We start from the raw sequence: 25666 nt of genomic DNA on the forward strand, positions 1-25666 counted from the left end.
AGGGAGCTAAGGCACAGCGAGTGCCAAGGCACAGAGGTCAGAGAGCACAGGGCACAGGAGGGAGGGATGAGTTCCCTTTGCTGAGGAGCAATGGTGGGACAGACCTGCTCAGATGGGATAGCGGGGCATATGAAGACATCCAGTACTAACACAAATAAAAACCAGGTGACCTTACCTGTAACATTTTGTGCTTTATGAGGTATCCCCTATACCAGTCTGCAAAAAGAAAACAAAGAAACAGGTCCCTTATTTATTACAAGTTTGTTGCTAGTGTTTTTCTGTTTTGTTTTGATTTGTTTTTAACTAGTAAAACTACTGCAAATTGCTTTAGACCTTGGGTACAGATCAAACTCTGGAAGCTCATAGTCTTTGAAATCTGTTGAATTGGTTGCCAACATCTCAAAATAACATCTAAAAGTAGAATTCATATAAACATGCTCCTGATTTTGAAAAATCAGGAGCTCTAGTAGTGCTGGCCAGTGCTCCCAACTGGGTGGGAGGAGAAGAGCAGCAGGGCCCACCAGACAGAGCATCTGCCTCCAGTCCGCTAGCCTCAATGCAGTCCCTCCCTCGTGTCCATTGCCTTCCTGGGCCCTGTGATCATCTGCATGTTTTCAATTCCTGCCTTCGGGACATAGAAATGCTCCTGGATTTGGGCAAACATCCTAAAATAACATTGACAGTTCTAACAGCAGCAAATTGTGTCTAAAATGTGATTTACAAAAGTTAGACGTTACAAAACGGGTAAGTTTAGGGACAGATAAAGGGACGGGGATTTTAAAAGATCTTCCCTTTGCAGGAATATTAAAAATGTTTCAATGAACAGAAATCCAAATTACACACAGTCCTCAGACAAAATACGCCTGAGTGCAGCAAGTTCTGATGACTGTAATGAGTCCGCTGGCCTTTGAAATGATTCGAACACAGCCAAGGAGTGGCATTTGTCATCTTTGTAAATAAAACGCGTCTGTTGGGAGCCTCATTAGCAGACCCTCATTACTGGGCTGACAGATTGTTGATAAAATATGTTCCCAACAGACATACATGCAAGCCCCAAAACAAACAACTTAAAATGCAAAGTCACCCTTCACAGTCATGAGCCAGCCTGACGGCCAGGTCCTAAAGGAAACTCTGGAGCAACAGGGGGCCGTGATAGCTCCTTTTTGAGTGACAGAAAGTGAGAGGAAGGAGAAAAGGAGAAAGGAAAGAGAGAGGAAAAACAGAAGGAAGAAAGGGAGGTTGGAAAGAGAATCTCAGGTGGGAAATAAAAATACCATTCTAAGCACTCTTTGTATATTAAGCCGTTCAATATTCATAACAACCGTATGAAGTAGGAACGGTTATTATCCTATTTTACAAATGAGTAGCCTACCTGAGCCACAGAGAAGTTAAGTGACTTTCCAAGGGTCACACAGCTAGTAGGTTGCAGTGTCAGGTTTTGAACATAAGCAACTATCACACTATGCTTTCTATATTATGAGGGAATGATTTGATGGTTACCTAATATTAATATTTCCAACTTCTCAATGTCTGAATCTCCAAAACTAAATCTCCACTAAGCTACTTTCCACCTGAATACTTCCAGTGATGGAAGATGTTCTACGTCATGAAGCATCACATTCTATTTTCAGTGGCCTCTAATTATTTGTCAATAACTATTGAAAAATAATCCATAATTAACAATACTGCTTATACTTTCTAAGTGCTTCCTATGTGCTGGTAACTCTGTTGACATTTTTTGTTTTGTCATATTATAAATTAATCTTTACAACAATCCTATTAAGTAGGTACTATTACTGCTTCAGCTCTGCAAATGAAAATAGACAGGCACAGAGATTAAGCAGCTTGCTGATGGTCACACGGCTAGTGGGCGATGCAGCTGAGATTTACACTCAAGCAACACCCTGCTGCGCTGTGCCACAACGACCTCCTTTAGTTGCCCCTTTTCACCAACTAGATAGAAATGCAACTTTGTAATATTATTATTACCTGTCTTTCACTGGTCACCTGCAACATGCAAAGCTGTATGCTAAATGTTGTACAGGCATTCTCTCATTTAATCCTCAGAGCGACGCTGTGAGCTAAGTATTATCATTCCCATTTTATAGGTGAGGAAATTGGTATTCAAGTCAATTGATGGGCTGGGCCAAGATCATACAACCGGGTTCAAACTCAAGCTTACATGACTTCAAAGCCAATCCTTAAAGGTGGTTGGCCACATCATCTCCCATGTGATGGGGTTAGAGTACAAATACAGATAAGGTCATCTGGTAGCAGTGACTTGAACCCACATGATGGCCAAGGTCACTAAAATCCACCAAAAAATAGAAAAACAATCGAGGGAAAAATAGATGGTCCCTACACAAAGCTCATGTCCACATCTGCATCTCTGTGACAGGGACTCCATTAAGGTGACTTGTCTTCCTGGATCTAAGGAGTTTGCCTGCTCTGACCCTCAAAACTCGGTTATGTGTGTACATCTTATAGGTTTCCTAATTCTCAGAGTTGCACCTCACTCCTGACGACAGGATTCTGCTGACACTTACACCCAATATTCTTATTCTGGCTCCCAGGTTCAAGTTCAATCAATATTAATTGTGTACCAACTATGTATATTGCACTGGGCTACATGCTTTCAGGAATAAATCCCCAGGGATTCATTACAAGAAGGCTTTATCTCTACTTGCTGGATGGTGACACTGAGATCAAACAGGTGGGGAAGAAATTCCAACACATTCTTTAGCAGAAAAGCAGCCAAACCAGAATCCAAACCCATGCCTAGTGCATCAACTGCATCAGGACTATCCTTACGACTTTTTTCTGGCATTTTCACTTCTGCCAGGTCATTTATCTCTGACCACTGATGTTGGTTCCCTAATATGGTCACCAATCAGCTATATCTGTCTATGCTCCAAAACATGACTGGGCAGATCACAACGGTTGGTACAAAACAGAAAAATTCCTGGACAGTGGACACCATGATCAAAAGCAGGCTCAGTGTAGCATGGCATTTACCATGTCCCAGACCCCGCTCCTGAGTTCAACACTCTTTTGAATTCAATAATAACAAGGGCTTTTTTGCTAACCCTTTCCATGAGATAACCACTTTCTTTAACATAAAATTCACAGTGTGCATTGCTATGGACTGATGTGTTCTCCCAAAATTCATATGTTGCAATTCTGACACCTGATGTGATGGCATTAGGAGGTGGGGTCCTTGGGAGGTAATTAGGTCATGAGAATGGAGCCTTTATGAATGGGATTAGTGCCCTTAGAGGAGAGTTTGCTCCCTCTCTCTTTGCTGTCTGCCATGTGAGAGGCTATGACAAGAACACAGCCATCTACAAACCAAGTAGCAGCTCCCACCAGAAACCAGATCTGCTGGTGCCTATCCAGTCTCCATAAGTATGAGAAATAAATTTCTCTTATTTAAGCAGTTTATGATACATAGTAGCCTGGACTGACTAGACATGCATTCTGCAGGAAGATGAGAAAAGGAAAAATTTTCACAATTCTTTTGGAAGATTATAAAGTGCCAATTATTCAAATAATCCTCCCTTTTCACATATCAAATACCAATATCAAATATAGCTAGAGTCTCAAATCCTCTAAGAGTCAAGGGAGGAAGGAGATTTAAAATATCACACAACATCAAAAAAGAATCCGAGGTCTAGAGATCCAGTCCTCCCTATGCCATTTCCAAGCCACATAGCCTTTGGTCATGTCACTTAACCTCAGTGTTTCTATCTGTAAAGTGAGGGAAATAACACCTAGCCCCAAAGGAGTGCTACAAACACTATTTTTTTAGACAAGGTTAGAAAGTATATGCACCTGGCAAAGGTACAAAAAGTTGAATGGGAAGAAAACCTACTGATTTCAGGATAAGTGTTATCTACATACGGACAAAAGAAAAAAGAATAGAGGAGGGGTAAAAAGGGATTTCAATGGCATTGGAAATTTTTATTTCTTAAAAACAAATGTCTGAAGCAAGCATATACATATGTGTGTATATACATATAAACGTGTATATACATATAAACATACACACATATATGTAAGTTCTCCCACTACCATATTTATATATAAACATATATAAATATGCTGATATTTATATGAGTGATGAGTGCTTACGAGTGCTTTTTCTTTCTTGTGTGTTGAAATATATAATAATATTGAGATCAATGGAAGCTCGTACCTGTCACTGGTTGATATGGTTTGGCTTTGTGTCCCCACCCAAATCTCATACCAAATTTTAATCCCCTTATGTCAGAGGAGGGACCTGGTGGGAGGTGATTGGATCATAGGGGTGATTTCCCTCATGCTGTTCTGGTGATAGCGAGTTCTCATGAGATCTGATGGTTTAAAAGTATAGCACTTCCCCCTTGCTCTCTCTCTCTCCTGCCACCATGTAAGATGTGCCCTCTTCCCCTTCACCTTCCACCATGATTGTAAGTTTCCTGCAGCCTCTTTAGCCATGCAGAACTGCAAGTCAATTAAACCTCTTTTCTTCATAAATTACCCAGTCTTGGGTAGTTCTTTATAACTGTGAAAACAGAATAATACAGAAAGTACTGAGAGAAGTGGGGAAATGCTATAAGATACCTGAAAATCTGGAATCAATTTTGGAACTGGGTAACAGGCAGATGTTGGAACAGTTTAAAGGGCTAAGAAAAAGATAGAAAGATGTGGGAAAGTTTGGAACTTCTTAGAGACTTGTTGAATGGTTTTGACCAAAATACTGACAGTGATATGGACAATGAAATCCAGGATGAGGTGGTCTCAGATGGAAATGAGGAACTTCTTACAAACTGAAGCAAAGGTTACTCTAGCTATGCTTTGGCAAAAGGCTGGCGGCACTTTGCCCCTGCCCTAGAGATCTGTAGAAATCTGAACTTCAGATAGATGATTTAGTGTATCTGGCAGAATAAATTTCTAAGCAGCATAGCATTCAGGATTTGACCTAGCTGTTTCTAAAAGTATATAGTCATATGCATTCACAAAGAGATGGTCTGAAATTGGAAATTATGTTTAAAAGGGAAGCAGAGAGTAAAAGTTTGGAAAATTTTCAGCCTGACCATGTGGTAGAAAAGAAAAACTCATTTTCTGTAGAGAAATTCAAATGAGCTGCAGAAATTTACATAAGTAACAAGGAGCTGAATGTTAACAGCCAAGATAATAAGGAAAATGTCTCCAGGGCATTCCAGAGATCTTCACATCAGCCCCTCCAATAACAGGCCCAGAGGCCTAGGAAGGAAAAATGGTTTTGTGGGCTGGGCCCAGGGCCCTGTCGCTGTGCAGCCTCAGGACTTGGCACCCTGTATGCCAGCCACTCCACCTCCAGCTATGGCTAAAAGGGGCCAAGGTACAGCTCAAACTGTTGTTTCCCAGGGTTCAGGCCCCAAGATTTGGTGGCTTTCATGTGGTGTTAGGCCTGCAGGTGCACAGGAGACAAGAGTTGAGCTTTGGGAATCTCTGTTTAGATTTCAGAGGATGTATGGAAATGCCTGGATGACCAGGCAGAAGTCTTCTGCAGGGGCAGAATCTTCATGGATAACCTCTACTAGGGCAGTGCAGAGGGGAAATGTGGGGTTGGAGCCCCCACACAGAGTCCCCAGTGAGGCACTGCCTAGTGGAGCTCTGAGAAGAGGGTCACCATCCTCCAGACCCCAGAATGGTAGATCCACCAACAGCTTGCACTGTGTGCCTAGAAAAACTGCAGGTACTCAATACCAGCTTGTGAAAGAAGCTGTGGGGGCTGTACCCTGCAATGCCACAGAGGCAGAGCTGCCCAAGGCCTTGGGGGCCCATCCCTTGCATCAGTGTGGCCTTCCATAGATGTGAGACATGGAATCAAAGGAGATTTTGGAGCTTTATGATTCAATGGCTGCCCTGCTGGGTTTTGGACTTGCATGGGGCCTGTAGCCCCTTTATTTTGGCTAATTTCTCCCTTTTGGAATGAGAGAATTTACCCAATGCTTGTACCCCCATTGTATCTTGGAAGTAACTGACTTGTTGTTTTGATTTTACAGGCTCATATGTGGAAGGAACTTGCCTTGTCTCAGATGAGACTTTGGACTTGGCCTTTTGAGTTAATGCTGGAGTGAGTTAAGACTTTGGGGGACTGTTGGGAAGGCATGATTGATTTTGCAATGTGAGAAGGACATGAGATTTGGGAAGGGCCAGGGGAGGAATGATGTGATTTGGCTCTGTGTACCCACCCACATCTCATCTCAAATTGTAATCCCCATGTGTCGGGGGAGGGACCTGGTGGGAGGTGACTGGATCATAGGGGCGGTTCCCCCATTCTGTTCTTGTGATAGTAAGTGAGTTCTCACAAGATCTGATGGTTTAAAAGTATGGCACTTCCCTTCTTGTTCTCTCTCTCGCCTGCTGCCATGTAAAACATGTCTTGCTTCCCCTTCATCTTCCACCATGATTTTAAGTTTCCTGAGGCCTCTCCAGCCATAATTCATAAATTACCCAGTCTCAGGTAGTTCTTTACAGCAGTGTGAAAACAGACTAATACACTGGTTAAGAGTGTGAATCCTGACTAAAAACTTTCTGCATACCAAGGAAAACAACAAAATGAAACAAAAACCTGTGAATTAGGGAAAAAATTGCAAACCATACATCTGATAAGGGGTTAATATCAAAAATTTTATAAAGAACTCATATAACTCAATAGTATAAAAATAAATAACTTTATTACAAAATAGGCAAAGAAACTGAATAGACATTTTTCCAAGGAAGACATACAAATGGCCAACAGATACATGGAAAGGTGTTTGACATCATTAGTTGTTAGAAAAATGAAAATCAAATCACAATGAGACATCACCTCACGCCTGTGAAAATGGCTATAATCAAAAAGTCAAGAGATAACAAATGTTGGCGAGGGTGTGGAAGAAAGGGAACTCTTCTACACTGTTGGTGAGAATGTAGATTGGTAGTCATTTTTGAAAAAGGTATGGAAGTTCCTAAAGAAATTTAAAATAGAACGAGCATATGACCCAGCAATCCCTCTTCAAGGCATATATCCAAAGAAAATGAAATAACTGTCTTGCAAAGATGTCTGTACTCTCATATTCATTACAGCATTATTCACAATAGCCAATATATGGAAACAACCCAAGTGCTCACCAATGGATGAGTAGATAAAGAAACTGTAATATACATATACAATGGAATATTATTCAGCCTTTAAAAAGGAGGAGATCTTGCCATTTGTCACAGCATGGATGAACCTGGAAGACACTATGCTAAGTGAAATAAGACAGACACAGAAAGTATTGCATTATTTCATTTATATATGGAACAAAAAAAAAGTCAAATATACAGACATAGAGAATGAAACAGTGGTTACCAGGGAGGGTAGGGGATGGGAGGAATGAAACGGGGAAATGTAGGTTAGAGGTTACAGGGTAACAGATATGTAGGAAGAACAAGTCTAGAGATCTAATGTACAATAAAATTGTACTGTATTTGAGATTTCTGCTAAATGATTAGATTTTAGCTGCTGAAGCCACAAAAACAAAAAAAAAGAAGGGTAACTATGTGAGATGATGGATATGTTAATTTGTTTCACTATCGTAACTATCTTACTACTTTACTACCTATTATGTATCTCACAACATCATGTTGTATACCTTAAACATATACAATTAATATTTAAAGAGTATGAGCTCTGTAATGAAAAGTCTGAATTTGATGGAGATCTGCTATTTAACTGTGCAATCATTGACATGTTAATACTTTCCTCTGAGCCTCAGTCCCTTCATCTATAAAAAGAGAATAATAGTGCCTCACATCTCATGGGAATAATAATAGTGTCTTATCAGGCTTAAATTGGATTAAAAACTCAGAGAGTTTGTCCAGTGTCCAAAAGAGTTAGTAGATATCATTCTTCTAAAAAAATCAATTAAAATAATAATAATGCAGAGAAAGTTGGGCATATTTTCTATTTTATTTTCAGGACCTATGGATTTATAATATCATTTTTGTTTTTGCACTAAAGTCATTTCAACATATTTCCATCATGACAAAAGAAATAGACATGCCTCAAATGAAACATAATGGAAGTTTACTGACGTCTTAGCTTTATCCTTATTCAGAAGGGAGGAAAACTTCACATACACACTGCTGATAATGGAGCAGCCTTACTGAAGAAAATGGAGTCCATTTCAAAGTGACCTGTCACTACAGCAGACCTGAACAAAAGACTATCACCTTGCAAGGTGGTGCTTTAAAAAGATTCCATGTTAAGTGCTTATAATGTCCTCACTTATACTAAAAGCAAAGAATTTGGATGGGTCAAGATCACCCTCAAAGGAGTTATTAGCATGGAAGCCATGTTGTACCCTCCTCGGTGAGGGGTACATTCAAAATCTCATTGTGCCAAGCTTTTTGCAGCCAAACCAACAATGTGGTAATAGATATGTGTTCACTTAGAAAGCACTCCAATATTTTCAAATGAGAACAGAAGGTCTCAGAATAGTACATAGAGTATGTAGTTGCATTTCTAGAAAACAGCAACAACAAAAGCAATGCGTTATTCTTTAAAAGCAGAGGATGCTCTATCCATCTCCTCCCTCATTCCTCTGATTTTATTTGTTTGTTTATTTACTTATTTTTAGAGACAAGGTCTCACTCTGCCACCAAGGCTGGAGTGCAGTGGTAGGATCATGCTTCACTGCAGCCTCGAACTCCTGGGCTCAAGCAATTCTCCCACGTCAGCCTTTGGAGGTAGGAAGCTATTGCCTTAGGAGGGCATGATACAGCTCCTCCACCCCAAAATTACATCCAAACACAGTATGAGTGCATTCTAGGAGCTTCACACAAAGATGTCAGGGGCATCTGGCATCTCATTCCCCAGCTACATGGCTATTTCTACGATGGACTGGCTGATCATAGAGGGCTTATTTCAGTAGATAAGACAAAGAATTGGAAAGAAAGCACCCCAAACTCCCTCCGTTCCCAGGTCTTGTTCAAACTGGGGAAACAGAAGAAGTAGGTGAGCTGCACAATGGATATATGAGATTGAAGTCTTCTGATGTCATCAAATATCAGGAAATATGTCAATTTAGCTTCCGGGCCATGCTGTAAAAATATACATCTGCCAGTTTCGGTACAGCACTACATAATGGGGGAGAGGATGGAATTAACAAACACAGAGAACCTTCTATGAGCCAGGCTGGTGCTTGACAGCTTCTTTACTTTTTCTCATTTTATTCTCATAACAAGCTCAGGAGCAAGGTGAAAACAACCCACTTGACAGATGAGAAACCTAAAGCCTACGTACCCAAGATGACTCCACTAGTGGGTAGCAGAAGCAGGGAATAATTTTCTGATTCAAAAGCCAGTGCTCTTTTCATTTTTTTTACTGGGGGTGGTGGGGAAGATTTTAAAACTATTGAAAGCCTGGCAAGGTGGCACGCATCTGTAATCCCAGGTACTTGGAAGGCTGAGGCAGGAGGACTGTTTGGGCCCTGGAGCTGGAGACCAGACTGGGCAACAAAGAGAAACCCCCATCTCAATAATAATAATAATGCAGTCTTGTAGATTGGACGCAAATATCCTCAGGTGTTGGCAATGATTAATTATGGGTGGTTGGAATGTAAGTGATTGTTATTTTACTCTTCACACTTTTTTTGCCTTATTTTTCAGAGATGGAGCCTTGTTAGTCTTAAACTCCTGGGCTCAAGGGATCCTCCTGCCTCAGCCTCCCAAGTAGCTAGGACTATAGGTGTACACCGCCATGCCCAGCTTAAAGACTGTATATTTTTTGTTTGTTTAAAACTAATATATGCTATTATAAAGAATTTAAACTAAACAGAAAACTACAAACATATAAGCTTAAAGAATTATCCTGAATCCCATTACACAGGAAAACACTATTAATATCATTCCAGTCAACTCTTGACTTATATTTATATACATAGAATGACAGATAGATAAAAGGATAAAATATGGTTTTTAAAATACTCTCATAAAAATGAGCATATGGTGAAGATACTATATAAATATTTTTTTTTTTTTTTTTTTTTTTTGAGACAGAGTCTTGCTCTGTCTCCCAGGCTGGAGTGCAGTGGCACAATCTTGGCTCACTGCAAGCTCCGCCTCCCAGGTTCACACAATTCTCCTGCCTCAGCCTCCTGAGTAGCTGGGTCTATAGGCACCCGCCACCACACCCAGCTAATTTTTTGTATTTTTAGTAGAGACGGGGTTTCACCGTGTTAGCCAGGAGGGTCTCAATCTCCTGACCTCATGATCTGCCCGCCCCTGCCTCCCAAAGTGCTGGGATATAAATAAAAATTTTATTTAATCTTATTTGTATTTAACAGAAGAAAAAGAAACCAAGTGAAATTGAGGGACATTTGAACTTTGATTCAATGTTTCTTTATCACTAAAAAGATTTCCTGAAAACTTCTCTAAAACGAAAATTGTTATGAACAGCATTCAAAGATAGAAGTGGTTATTGTTTTAATTCCATGTTTTATTTTCAATTAATATTCATTGACTTTGCTGTGAAAGTGATGTCATTGAGCTAGCTATTCTCTTCCATTCTCCTCCCAAGTCTCAACTTTATTAGATTTTTAAAAATATTGTCTAGGTTCCCAACAATAACATTCTTTATGGTAGCCATAAATATCATGATGTCAGGGGCATCTGGCATTTCATTCCTCAACTACATGACTATTTGTACAGTGGACTGGCCAATCATTAGGCTTATTTCAGTAGAGAAGACAAATAGGAAAGAAAACATCCCAAACTCACTCCTTCCCCAGGTCTTGTTTGAACTGGGGAAAGGGAAGAAGTGGGTGAGCAGCACATGGATATGAGATTAAAGTCTTCTGATGTCACCAAATCTCAGGAAAGATGTCAACCAAGTATGACTGAAGGAAGTGATTGGGGGAAAAAAATCACACTGCTTTTTTATGTTTGTCCCTTCTATAAGAAATTCCTACTATTTTTAATATCAATTTTTATAAATCGATTCATTTGGACCCAATATTTGCCACTATTTCCTTATCACAGATTTTTAATCCAATATTCTTTTATTGTGATTCACCTCTCATTTGGCTGGATTTTGGTTTTGAAGTAGTTTTCTATAAGAAGGTTTCACGGGTACACCCATATTCTTTCTACTACACAGTTTTGACTAATTCTTGACTAACATTGTGGTTTTCACACCTTTTATATTTTTAGAGGAACCATTTTTTTTCAGTCAGAATCACAGACCACACACCACATCTGCAAAGCAGAAAACACCAGACCTGCTCTCAGACCCCCTCCAGCTCCATTACCTTCTGCCACTCAAGGCACCCCAAGAAGACTTTGGATCCCCTATTTGAAAACTCTGCATGGCCATGAGCATATGCATGAGAAGTCCTAATAATTTGCGTACCAGGAGATATGGTATTTCCTCAGATAGCTAGAATCATTCTAGCAGACTTCTGAACACTGTCTTTTCAAAGAATTAATAAATTATTAGCCATTTACCAATGAATAAATCCAGATTTTTCCAGCAAGTTATTGTGACTAATTTACAAAGATACATTAAAATTAGACTAATTGAATTAGAAATGGAAAACCAGAACCAAAGAAAGGACAAAGGTGTCCCAGAGATGAATAAAGGTGGCTTGAGTCCACCAGAGTAGCCTTCATAAAGGTCAGGGCACCAGGCCAGGGTAAGGTACTGGCAACGCTCTGACTATGGCAGCCTGTGTGGGAGGTTTATTCCCTCAAGCTTTCTATTCAGGGAAACTGCATACAACGAAGAGAAAAATACTTCTCTGGATTTCACAATGTAGGACACAGAAAATAATGACCAAGGCCTTGTCATTGTTTTGGCAGGCATGGGTGGAGGAAAGAGTGTGGGCTTGGCCATCAGAAAAGAGCCACTGGGGCCAGGCGCAGTGGCTCACCCCTGTCATCCCAGCACTTTGGGAGGCCGAGATGCACGAATCACCTAGGGCCAGGTGTTCGAGACCAGCCTGGCCAACATGGCGAAACCCCGTCTCTATTGAAAATACAGGCGTGGTGGCGCATGCTGGTAATCCCAGCTACTAAGGAGGCTGAGGCACAAGAATCAGTTGAATCTGGGAGGCAGAGGCTGCAGTGAACCAAGATCGCATCACTGCACTCCAGCTTGGGAGACAAAAGCAAGAGTCTGTCTCACAAAAAAAAAAAAAAAAAAATCCACTGGCTCACTGTGCAACCTTAGATGAGTCATTTCCCTGCCTCCATTTCCTCATCTGCAAATGTGAGGTCTCGTGCCTGTTTCTCAGGATTAGCATCCAGTAGCATGAAAGAGGCACTGAGGAGAGTTGCTGCTGTTTTTATTTTCATTCTTTGCCTTTGGTAGTCACCTACAGTTTGCTTATCTACCACTGGGCAGAACTAGATTTGTAAAAGATAGGGTTATGCCGTGGGCAGGGGGCAGGGTGCTTGGAATCACAGATCCAATTATCTAGGACTTTGTCCCCACCCCTCTCCTCTAGCCTTGTCCACTCCTTGTGTAAAAGGTTTCAACAGGGCTGGACTGTGAACTTTGCAGGCCCTGGGCACTGAAAGGTGTACAGTATCCCCTCATCTACAACCCCAAGTAAAAATAATACTAAAGCATAAAATAAATATAAGGAAGATGAACAAAGTCCTCATTTCCCCCATGACCCCTTTTAAAGTTGTCTTGAAATATCAAATTTCAAATTATTTGCCCACAAAATGGTTTTCTGTATGTTTTTTGGTTGTATCTACATGCACAGGTATGCATACGTGTATATATCTACATACGTATGTTTGCGTGTGTCTGTGTGTGTGTATGTGTGTGTATGTGTTTACACAAGCATCCTTGTACAAATCTGCAGACCCAGCTTAGGGCTCTGTTGCCTAGGAGGTTGCATGTAGCTAATCCAGCACTGGAAATGACACTGCCTGTCCTGTGGGTTGTGGTGAGGAGTGACTAGGATCATGTGTTATAAAGAACTTAGCACAGTGTCTATTTTGTGGAAAGGACCAAAGATGGCTACTCCTGCAGGTGACCTCCTTTCCCCGTGAAAGGCCTCCTTCACAGTGGCACACCTGCCTCCTCCCTGACCCTCACTCCCTCCCCAGGGCCTCATCTGATGGATTCACTGGGGGCAGACCAGGCCTATGTGCTCAATACACTCTCTCTTCTTCCACTACCACTCTGCTGAGACACACGAAGCCCATGCTCTGTGCCCTTCATGCGGCAGGAGATACCAGCAGGCCCAGGCAGGAGGGAACTGTGGTGGGCGGATTGGGCCAGTGAGGGATGGGAGCCTGACTGACTGCAGGTAACAGATCAGCAGCTCATTTGGTTCTCATGCCCAAGCCATGCTCCCAATATCAAGTTTATCAGTGGCATATTGATTTCCAACTGCCTGACTTATGAGTCCAAGGCCATTAGTCTTTGTGCAAATTTTAAAAAGCACTCCTACCAGCACACCACCACGGGTGGACACAGCCCAGTAGACACCTGGCTTCACAAGGCAATGGCACCTTTGTAGGAGAAAGAAAGAGATGCCACCACATTGCCCAAGACAGGGCTCCCAGCTTGGGGAGGTGAGTGAGCTCCTGCTCCCTGGGCTGGGTGCCTTCATGCAGTAAACAAACCACACAACTGTGCATATCAGCTCTCCTGGAATTAGAGGTGTGATTTATGGGACCCTTCCAAACCCTAATGATGGTTATTTCCCTTTACCGTGATATTAATACTAATAAAGAATGGTATCTAGCAGGAGTCACAGGATGAATAGCCCCATGGCTGAGGCAAATGGAGAGCATAACAAACATTGAACCACCCAGTTAGGCTTTTGCTATGAAACGTACATTCCTAAAATGAGAAAGCATTTCTGTTTAGTAAATTCTAATTACTAGCGTTACCAAAACGTTTTTAAACAGACCACACAGCTGCAGGTTCAGAGAGAGGGCTGAGGGGCCTGGGTGTACTATAGGCTTCCATTAGCCAAGGGTCCAGCACCTGGGGCGTGGGCCAGCAACTCACCTCCACACGTCTCCTGTATTCGCACCACATCGCCGATCTGCAGGGAGAGCTGGGGGGCTCCGCTGCCTTGGAAGTTGTATATGGCTGTGAAACAGAAAGAAAGACAGCTAGGTGAGACCTCTGGATCTCTTTAGTCTCTGCTTCTTCCTGCTATCCTTGCCTCAAGTCCATCCCATGCCCAAGCAGCCCACCTGGGCTAAACAAAACCGACACAGAAACCTATTGCCTGCCACAAGAGCCATTTCAGACTCAGCCTGGCTCCCAAGACCTTCTATTAACCAAAGCTGACCTCTCCTCAACACAGGCCCTGCATTCAGCCTGAGTGACAAGGAGGCTGCTGATATTTACTATGGACTGTCCTCTTGCTGTACACCAGGCAGTTAAAATGGTACATCGTTTGTTATGCATGTTTTGCTACAGTTAAAAAGAAGCAACTGCATACTAAGCACCTGAAGTGTGGTGAGGTGCTATACGAGGTAGGAGAGATGCACTGGTGAGCAGGATGGCAGGAGAGCCAGACAGCTGTGGCCTCTGAGAGCCTGAGCCCCTCCTTCAGCCAGGCCTGGGGTTGAGTTCCAGCTCAGGCACCCCAGGGATCTATGGCAAGTTATTATGAGAAAAAAAGAGAGTCCCAGCATATGAAGAGCCTGCCATGTTGTAATGCTCCATAACCAGTAACCAAATGGTAGAATTAGACAGGCAGGGCTTTATATTCTAATGGGAGAAGCTGATAGGTCCACCTGCAATGACCCGATGGATGGTCTGGGCTCAGGAAGTACAGGTGCTTTGAGAGCACAGGAGATAGCATGCTGGAGCCATGCATGGGGGGCCACAGGAGGCTTCCTGCAGGCAGGTCCAGCTGAGCTGGGCCCATGCCCCTCCCCCACCAGCCCAGCATCATTGGGACAATGGAGAGGTCTACGCAAGGGAAGGAACCTGCATAGGAGATTTACCCGGAGGAAGGCCCCGGTGTGAGTTCCAGTCCCTCATGACACCCTTGGCCCTGCTGCTGCCCACAAAACAGGCAGCAGCTACGTCTCCAGACTCCTCCAAACCTGCTCTAGCTGGTGACAGCTACAAAGCAGATTCGCTTTCCCTCTGAATCCGTTTCCTCACTTTTAAAGTAGGCATTATTGTGCCACTCTTACCCATCCCACAAGGTTGGGTGGGGAGCTAAGATAAGAAGATACCACTGTAAAAAGGTTATTATTCCTAAAGAGGAACTAAACATAGGCATGCCCCACTTTTCTGGAAGTGGCTTATCAGTGTGGATCCTAAGAAGAACTAGTGTGTAGCAACCACTTATATCCCAGACATGATTCTAAGTTCTCCACGTGCATTTACTCCTTTAATTCTCACAATACTCCTTGCAAGTGAGAAGTCTTATTATTTCCAAATTTCAGATACACAAACTCAAGCAGAGAGAGGTTACTTGCCTTGCCCAAGGTCACACAATGCTGGAGCTGGGAGTGCAGGCCCATGCTCTTTCCTACTCCTCTACTCCACAGGTATACATCTTCATAATTACCTCCTTTTAACTTTGAGGACGCGGACCGTAGGCTGATCCACTAAGTGACCAGGGTCTAAATGGCCAATGCTGCTCTGTGTCTAACCCCTATGCAGAAGCTGGGTGAAATGCCACTGGGTTCTGTGCAGATTCTTTTGCATAACAGACACCACCTCCAGTCTCTAACTCTTCGTTCATCTCTGCCTCTTCCCACTTATCTCCTTCCTCTCTCTTCCCTCTTTCCTCCTTCCCGTGGTCCAATCTCCCCAACACGTCTGCCTAAACCACATTAAAAGACCAGAGTGGTTCAGAAGGAACCCCAGCTCTGCCACTCACTACTGTGTGATCTTGGGTAAGTGACTTCACCTCTCTGCCTCACTTTCTTACAGTGGGGATGTTAACAGTACCTATCTCGCAGGGTTTTTAGGATGATTCAATGGAAAGGAGCACAGGCTGCCCCCTCTACTCCCAGGTGTGCCCCATATCCCTAACCTCCCTTTTGTGTGCATTCAGAGAGATGAAGTCTCCATCCTGAGAGATGATAAAGCTTAGGAGTTAAGAGCTAGTTGTCTCTGGAGTCAAACAGATGTGGCTTTTGAGGCCAGTTCTGTCTTTTCCTGGCTCTGGCCTCAAGCCTAGGGCTGCAGTGTACAGCTGCCCAGGCTGTGCCCTGCACAAGGCCACCCAGCCAAGAGAGCAGTGAAGGCTGGCACCCAACCTGCGATCTGCTTGCCAAGGCTTGCACCCTGCCCTGGCACTGTGCCCACCAGAGGAGGGATATCTTTTTGAAATCCACACAAAGGCACTGTAGGAGCCAGGGACAGCCTGCTTGAGCAAGTGGCTGCATCTCCCTAAGCCTCAGTTCCTCTGACTGTAGAATGCAAGAAATAATGGTCCCTACCTTACCGGGTTCCTGGGAGGCTCAGCTGAGATGAATGCCCGTATACGACTTGACTTAATGTCCAGCCATAGTAAGTGCTCAGTAAATGGTAGTCACTTTTCTTTTTATTAGCATTATATTATCTCCTGAACAAAGCTCACTCCTTCAGAGCTTTGTGTAGCCTTTAAATCTCCTTTACTGCACTTTGCAACCAATGGCTCTGTCGACCAGCACTTAATCAAATTAATCCTTTGTCCAAAAGCAAACCTTGAGAGGGCCCTCAGTGGATGCTGAGGCTTCTCTCCTCCTGCATAAACGCAGCCTGTTTCTTCATTCCCTCAGCACTTGGCCTGATTTCAACCCCCTTCCCCTCATAGGCTGCTGTTGATTGGACATACCCTAGTTTGCTGGTGTCCTCACTGGGTACACTCTGCTCCCTGCTCTTCCAGCCCAAGTGGTTTGCCTGAGGACTTGGCAGCAGAACTGGACAGGATGGTGGAAGCAACTGAGGCCTCCAACAGAAGAAAACCAGGCACAATGTGTGTTAGTCTCTGGAGTACGAGCAAATCAGGGGTGTCCATCAGATATGAGGAGGTGGGCAGGACTGTTACTCCCTGACCAGCTCCTCCCTGCTTTCCTCGGGAATCTTCCCTCATCCTCTGCCCAGTGATGTCAGGTGAGAAGGTGCCAGTAGATTGGCTTAAGATGTCCTGGACAGATCTTGAAACTGGGTATTCAAGGTGAAGATCCGTATTCATTCCAAGTACTCACTGATTACAAAAATGAAAGTAACTGACTTTGGCACTTAATTTATAAATCTATTTCTGCCTTTGCATAAGGATCTCTTAAGGCTCCATTTGAAGAAAAGCAGACATGACTGACAAAGGAAGTGGCTTTGCCTATGAATACCCAATTCTGTTTAGTCTTCTAGATGACTAACAGGAAGCTCCGAGCCAGAATGCCCCTCTGCTAAGTTTGATGGCTTATCTCTGTCCTTCAGTTTGATTCTGACCAGTCTAAGATGGGCCTAACCACTCTCAACTTTTGAACAAGGGATGAAAAAGGCAGAAAAACAAGAGGAAGAAACCATAGCCAGCTCCACCCTGCCCAGTGCCTGTCCACAAAAGAGAGACAAATCGGGGAAGCCTACCCACAGCCCCTCAGGCCTTCAGCCATTCCCGCAAATACTCATCCCAGCTTCCCCATCATGCCAGGTCACCAAGCCCTGGGGAATACTGACACATTCCCTATGAAAGACTTGACCTCTCCTTGTACCAAAGTACCATATGTAGGAACCAAAGCAGAAACTGGTATCCTGACAAGCCCACCCAGACCAAAGCATTTATGGCCAAGGATCAAAGGGATGTTCCCAAGTACTGGAGCCATCATGGGTCACTGACTCCAGCAAGGACTCATATTGGAAATCCCTAGTTGGCAAGCCACTGGACTGCTATTTTGAGGCAGATGGAACTTCTAGCAACCCTGGAAATCGAATCCACTGATTAGCTAGCAATTCCACCTAAACATATTGAAGTACTCTATTCATCAGGAGTCCAAATAGAGGGAGCTAAGGTGAAAGTAAACACCATTGTTCTAGCACAGTGGCTCATAAAAACAACTAAAGAAGGTCTCTGTGCTTTGTGCAATTTTAGGAGATAAGTTCAATGTTTCTCTTTGATTTATATATAAGGAAACTGAGGAAGGGGTGGGTAAACAACTTCTCCACCTAATAAGATATATAGATAGATCTTGAAGTCTAAATTCTAACTACTGCACACCCTGCTTCCTAAGAAAATGGTAAATATTTAGAGCACATTTTATATGCCAAGTATATACTCCATGGTGTTTTCAACAGATATTCATGTGAACATCTAGTGTGTGCTAGATACTGTCCTAAGTACTGTAGACACAGTATGTAGTACCTACTGTGTGCTAGGTATTGCTCTGAGTACAACAGTCACAGTGATAGATAAGACAGACAAAATCCCCAGCACTGCCAGGTGCGGTGGCTCACATCTGTAATCCCAACACTAGGAGAGGCAGGTGGATCACTTGAGGTCAGGAGTTTGAGACCAGCCTGGCCAACATGGTGAAACCCCATCTGTACTAAAAATACAAAAATTAACCAAGTGTGGTGGGGTGCACCTGTAGTCTCAGCTACTTGGGAGACTGAGGCAGGAGAATCGCTTGAACCTGGGAGGCAGAGGTTGCAGTCAGCCGAGATTACGCCACTGCACTCCAGCCTGGGTGACAGAGCAAGACACCGGCAAAAAAAAAAAAAAAGGAAGAAAAAAAAATCCCTAGCACTTTACTTGTATCAGCCCATTTAATCTTCATAGTAACCTCAAGTTATTACTCTTCCTGTAACATACAAGAAACTCAAAGAGATGTTAAGGAACTTGCTCATAGCCACACAGAAAGTGGCAGAAAGCGGATTCAAACCCAGAGTGGAGTCCAGAGTCCCTGCTTCCTCACCAGGCCATTGCTGGCATCACACTCTATTACACATACACTGGACTTGTTTACATCCTGTCTTTCCCTCCAGCCTCGGTAAGGATGGAGAGTGAGCCTATCTTGTTGACCACTGAATTCTTGGCACCTGGCCCACAGTAGAAGTGCAACCAATATTTATTCAACTTTTAAGAAATGCTCATTGAACTGAAAGGGTGTGAATGAACATGAAGGGCAGCTATGTCCCTTCTTCTGGCTATATTCTTTCTTGCATTTCTCAAGATTGCTTCATGAGACGCTGACCCAGCTTGGCTGCCAATTTTGATTGCAGCCATCAAGTGCCCTGTGACCCTTCGAGATGGATTCGTACCTCATCTGGGGCCCTGCCATCTGCTGACATGTTTGAAAACACAAGCTTCAGCCAACACCAAGTGTTAATAGAGTTTGGACAAGTGGCTGTATAAGAGGAACAAAAGCAATAATGGAGAAAGAATGTAATTGCCCAAAGCTCACTTTGGAGAGTCTCCACTCCAGGGGGAAATAGAACTAGCAGCAGGTCCACTTTGGATTCAAGTGAAATGTGCTTATTGAAATGCGCAAGTGGTGTGCCTGAAGTCTCTGGACAGGTGTTGGCAGCCTCAGCACTGAGGCAGCATCCTGACATTGCATCCACGAGGGTGACTGCGATGATCCAGCAGAAGCCTCTGGCAGCCACCCCAGAGCTCAAATTCGGGCGGGCGCTAGTCAGCAGCGCATGAGGCAGAAGAATTACAGCCAGAGGGAACCTAGAAGGAGGAGGTGTTCCTCCACCCACCAGGAGAGAGCAGAGGAATCATAAAAACAGCTAACCTCTGCCAAACACTTCCCGCATACCAGACACTATTCCAAGGGCTTTACGCACAGCCACCCATTTAATCGTGAATCTGCAGTTCTTGGGGTGGGTGTGATTATTATCGTCTCTGTTTTACAGTTGAGGAAACTGAGGTAGTGCAAGATCAAGTAAACATCCTGGGGTGAACACAGCAAAGAAGGGGCCAAGTGAGGATTTCACCCCAGACAGGCTGGCTCCGGAGCACACGCTCCCAGCCACGCACCACACTCACATCGCCTCTCACGAGTGGAGATGCATTTGGCCCCAGCACTGTGCCAGGTGCTTTGGCCTCTTGGTGGATCATGATAACAACCTTATGGGCTGCATATTGTAGTGCTCAGTTTTTAGCGAGCCAATGATATGCCCAGCCAACAAGAGGAAAGTTAGGATTCCAATGAATTCTCTAAAACAGTGATTCTCAACTGGGAGTGAATTTGCCCCACTGGAAGAGACATTTGTTGATGTCTGGAGACATTTTTGCTTGTCCCAACCTGGGGGAGGGGAGTCGGGGGTGTCAGTGCTACTAGCCTCTAGTGACTAGAGGCCAGAGATGCTGCTAAACATCCTACAGTGCACAGGACAGCCCCATAACAAAGACTTTCCTGGCCCACAATGTCAATAGTACCAAGGTTGATAAACCCTGCTCTGAAACATCATGCTGGATTTCACTCTCTCCATTCTAGTACTCCTACAGGCACATTCACACACACGTTCTCACACACTCTTGCACTCACACATGCACACACACACTACAGAGTTGGAAGAGAGTTTATGGTGAAATCAATCAAATCAGCCCTCCAGCCCCAAATGCAGAGAGTGTCTGGCACTTTGCAGGATCCTGCAGGTTAGAAAAGTGGGGTGAAAGGGGGTGGCTCCAGCTCTCCTGAGCTTCTGTGAAATCTAGTTGAAGAGACAAAATAAACGCACAAGAAACAAAGAGCTGTCTTCAGAAGCGAAAGGCTAAACTGCAAGTCACAGCAGCTGTGGACTCTCAGAGGGAAAAAGAGGCCCCACTAAGGAAGTGAGACTGGAGGGAGAGGGAGGGGCAGAGACTGGCAAGGGGAAGAACTGGACTGAGAGCCCCCAAGGAGGTGGGGAGAGGGTGTGACAGCAGGGAAGAGAGGGGGGAAACCAGCTTGATGTGTGAGGGATGGATGGCAGGGCCATCTTAATGGAGTCCCAGGGAGAACTGGTGAGCTTTGTAGAGTGACCATCTGCAGGGGTCCACTGTTTGGAGACGAGTTCAAGAGTACTCTATTTACTGCTGTGCTGTGCTCTCACAGGACCTCGCCTCCTGACAGGGAAATGGATGGGGTGGGAAGATAAAGGCAAGATGGGGCAACTCAGTCCATCTGAATCCTATAAGGCCACCAGAAAATTTTAAAACCTCCAACCCCTACCCTTTACCCATCCTCCTCCCCCTCCACTCACCCACCCACCCACCCATCCATCCACTCACCCATCTATCATCCATCTACCCACCCATCCATCTAATCAACAACTATCCATCCACCTATGAATCCACCTCTTCATCCATCCAATCAACAGCCGCTGAGCACCTGCTCTGTGCTGAAGGAGAACAACAGACATGGCCCTGCCATCATGGAGCTTGCATTCTACAGAGGTGCCCAGATCATTCAACACGAGGCTGCAAGGAAGTATGAAGGGGACGATGGCAGCTCTAGTAACATGAAGCAAAGGGTGCACTGCCCCCAACCTGTCCAGTGGGGACATTAGTACTAATAATGGTGCTCTCAGCTGCCTCGTACAGAAAGAGAGGTTATGACTGGACTGTAAGCTTCCCGAACTGTTTTATTCATCTCTGGGCCCAAACACCCAGCTAAGGACCATCACTCAGCACAGACTTACTGAACTTAATTGATCTGAACAGACTATAAGAATTGTTTTCTGACTCTTGACAAGCTCCTGGTTTCAAGAATTCAAACCTTGGGCAGAATGCTTTGGCTATGCCTATTGTATTTGTTTACTAAATAGTTACAGAGTAAAATAAGCACATTTTACCAGGGACCTTAACTGGCTTCCATGAATGAGTTTTGGCGACATTGCAATGCAGAACTGCACATGTGCATATTTTAGTGGGAAGAAGTGTTTCTAGCTGCCACGGATTCTCAATGGGACCTATGCTACAATAATGATTAGTTTCTCTGACCTACCACATTCCTGCTATTGCAGTGATGCTGAATGGACTCAGAGTTAACCCTTCATACAGCTCTGCCCTCCAACAATGTACCAGCTAGTGGGGAAGATGACATGCAGTTACCTAACTAAAAGACAAGGTCAAAAGGGGCAACTTCCATAAAATAGAGGGATTTTTCAGAGAGACCTCAAAGATCTATGCCTCAGCTTCCTCACCTGCAAAACGAAGACAGAAGTTATTTTTCTTAGGGTGTCTGTGAGGGCTAAACATGATAACACAAGGGCTTTGTAAATGTACCATGCTATGGGACTGGTACCAAAACAGACATATAGACCAATGGAACAGAACAGAGACCTCAGAAATAACACCACGCATCTACAACCATCTGATCTTCGACAAACCTGACAAAAAGAAGCAATGGAATAAAGATCTCCTATTTAATAAATGGTGCTGGGAAAACTGGCCAGCCATATGTGGAAAACTGAAACTGGACCCCTTCCTTATATCTTACACAAAAATTAACTCAAGATGGATTATAAACTTAAATGTAAAATCCCAAACCATAAACACCCTAGAAGAGGCCGGGCGCGGTGGCTCATGCCTGTAATCCCAGCGCTTTGGGAGGCCGAGACAGGCGGATCATGAGGTCAGGAGATTGAGACCAGCCTGGCTAACATGGTGAAACCCTGTCTCTACTAAAAATACAAAAAATTAGCCGGGCGTGGTGGCGGGCTCCTGTAGTCCCAGCTACTCGGGAGGCTGAGGCAGCAGAATGGCGTGAACCTGGGAGGCGGAGCTTGCAGTGAGCCAAGATTGCTCTGCTGCACTCCAGCCTGGGAGACAGAGCGAGACTCCGCCTCAAAAAAATAAATAAATAAAAATTTAAAACCCTAGAAGAAAACCTAGGCAATTCCAATCAGGACATACGCATGGGCAAAGACTTCATGACAAAAACACCAAAAGCAATTGCAGCAAAAACCAAAATTAACAAATGGGATCTAATTAAACTGAAGAGTTTCTGCACAGCAAAAGAAACTATCATCAGAGTGAACAGGCAACCTACAGAATAGGAGAAAATTTTTGCAATCTACTCATCTGACAAAGGGCTAATATCCAGAATCTTTAAGAAACTTAAACAAATTTACAAGAAACAAACAACCCCATCAAAAAGTGGACAAAGGATATAAACAGACACTTCTCAAAAGAAGACATTTATGTGGCCAACAAACATGAAAAAACACTCAACACCACTGATCATCTGAGAAATGCACAATGAGATACCATCTCATGCCAGTCAGAATGGCGATTGCTAAAAAGTCAAGAAACTATAGATGCTGGTGAGGCTGTGGAGAAATAAGAATGCTTTTACACTGTTGGTGGGAATGTAAATTAGTTCAACCAGTGTGGAAAACAATTCCTCAAGGAACTAGAACCAGATACACCATTTGACCCAGCAATCCCATTACTAGGTATATACCCAAAGGAATAGAAATCATTCTACTATAAAGACACATGCACACGTATGTTTATTGCAGCACTATTTACAACAGCAAACACTTGGAACCAACCCAAATGCCCATCAATGATAGATTGGATAAAGAAAATGTCAACATATATACCATGGAATACTATGCAGCCATAAAAAGAAATGAGACCATATCCTTTGCAGGGACAGGGATAAAGCTGGAAGCCATCATTCTCAGCAAACTAACACAGGAACAGAAAACCAAACACCGTGTGTTCTCACTCATAAGTGGGAGTTGAACAATGAGAACATATGGCCATGGGGAGAGAAACATCACACACTGGGGCCTGTCGGGGGGTGGGGGGGTTGCAAGGAAGGGAGAGCATTAGGACAAATAGCTAATGCATATGGGGCTTAAAACCTAGATGATGGGATGATAGGTGCAGCAAACCACCGTGGCACATGTATACCTATGTAACAAACCTGCATGTTCTGCACTTGTATCCCGGAACTGTCAGTAAAATTAAAAAAAAAAAAAAAAAAGTACCGTGCTACAAAAGGTGAGGCAATGGCATGATTTATGCCAATGTCGATGACTACTTAGATCAAGGTTTTCACTAGGGAAGGCCTCGATGCAGCTCTCATTCTTCTAGCTATTCAGACCAGAAACCTTGGAGTCACCACTGGCTCCTCTCACCTTCTCATACCCACATCCATTCCAAGAGGAAAACCCCATTTGCTCGGCCTACAACACATACATCCCGAATCTAAGCATGTCTCACTGTCTCCACTGCTCCCTCCTGCTGCAAGCCACCGCCATCTCTTGCCTGAGTTATCACTGTTGCTGCCTAACTGGTCCCCCTGCTTCCACATTTAATTTCCCCTGATTAATGCACCATAAAACTGCATGTTCAATCCTCTTAAAACATAAGACAGGTCGTTCTACAATTCTACTCCAAATCCAGCAATGCCCCCTCCCCTATTCAGAGTAAAAGCCAAGGACCTCACAATACCTACGAGGCACTGCTCCCTATGATGTCTCTCAGAGAATCCATTCCTTACTGCTTTGCACCTTACTTACTCTACGGCAGCCACACTGGCCTCCCACACATCAGAGAGGCTTCCTCCTCTTTGCATTGGCTATTCGTTCTTCTTAGAAGGGTCCTTCCCTGACTGCCACCACCAGGGAAGCCAGCAGCAAAAACCCACTTTCCAGGCAAACCCTCAAGGTTCAGCTGACACTGGGATGGCCCTGATGCTTCAGCCCACCATGTCAGTCAGGGTGTCTCTAGGCCTGGCATTGCACCATTTGATTCAACCAAACAAATGCCTGTTACCCCATTCAGACCCTGTGCTGTGACAGTGTGCACGTCATACTGTCCACCTATGTCTCCGTCCATCATCTTAGGTTAGGCTGTGATCCAAGGGGCCATGTGCAGTCAGGGGAACTGAGTGCCCTAGAGCAGGGGTCCCCAACTCCCCAGGCCACCGACCAGTACTGGTCGGTGGCTTGTTAGGAACCGGGCTGCAGAGCAGGAGGTGAGCAGCAGGCAATCCAGCATTAGCCTGAGCTCTGCCTCCTGTCAGATCAGCAGGGGCATTAGATTCTCAAAGGAGCAGGAACCCTATTGTGAACTGCACATGCGAGGGATCTAGGTTGTGTGCTCCTTATGAGAATCTAACTAATGCCTCATGATCTGAAGTGGAACAGTTTCATCCCGAAACCATCCCTCCCACCCTGCCCCACCTCCCCATCAGTCTGTGGAAAAATTGTCTTCCACCAAACCAGCCCCTGGTGCTGAAAAGGTTGCAGACCACTGCCCTAGAGTGATGAATGGAGAGGGTTCTGGAAAGTGTCCACATTGGCAGTCATACTTTCTCCAGCCTCAGTTTCTGCCACCATGACTTTAAACCAAAGCAGAAGCTGACCTGGTGGGGGTTAGGGAGACAAGGAATGACTTTCTCCAAGGACAACTAACAACAGAGTAAGACTTAAGCAGCTCACAAACTCAGCCTGACTGTTTTTCAATTCACACCAATTAAGGGAAGGGGGAAGAAAGGAGAAAGTGCCTATTGAAGGGAACATTGGTGGTGTCTCCACCCAGACTCCTCTGGAGTTGCGTAGTGATAAGCACTGTCGTTCCCCATTTGCAGAACATACGCTGCAGAGCACAGACTGCGGCACCCATGTGTAATTGACTATTAAAAAAAAAACAACAAATCCAAAGGTCCAGAAATTAGCGGAGCAGTATGGTGACTACATTTCCTCTCTCAAAAGACAGCAGCAATAGGATGCTGATCTCAGGAG

At 44.1% G+C, this 25666-nt stretch overlaps 1 protein-coding gene across 3 annotated transcripts in view; it reads right to left on the reverse strand.

The window, feature by feature from the left end:
- The window catches only part of DOCK2 (dedicator of cytokinesis 2), a 445548-nt gene that overhangs the window by 414166 nt on the left and 5716 nt on the right, over positions 1-25666 (reverse strand). For all 3 annotated transcript variants that reach the window (XM_055285285.2, XM_063642612.1, XM_055285286.2), the window contains exons 2-3: positions 14027-14110; positions 176-216 (exon numbers count right to left, since the gene is read on the reverse strand). In XM_055285285.2, coding sequence (XP_055141260.1) covers positions 176-216; positions 14027-14110 — 125 coding nt within the window. The remainder of the gene's footprint in view (positions 1-175; positions 217-14026; positions 14111-25666) is intronic.

The sequence above is a fragment of the Symphalangus syndactylus genome, chromosome 7 (genome assembly GCF_028878055.3).
Source record: "Symphalangus syndactylus isolate Jambi chromosome 7, NHGRI_mSymSyn1-v2.1_pri, whole genome shotgun sequence".
NCBI lineage: Eukaryota > Metazoa > Chordata > Mammalia > Primates > Hylobatidae > Symphalangus > Symphalangus syndactylus.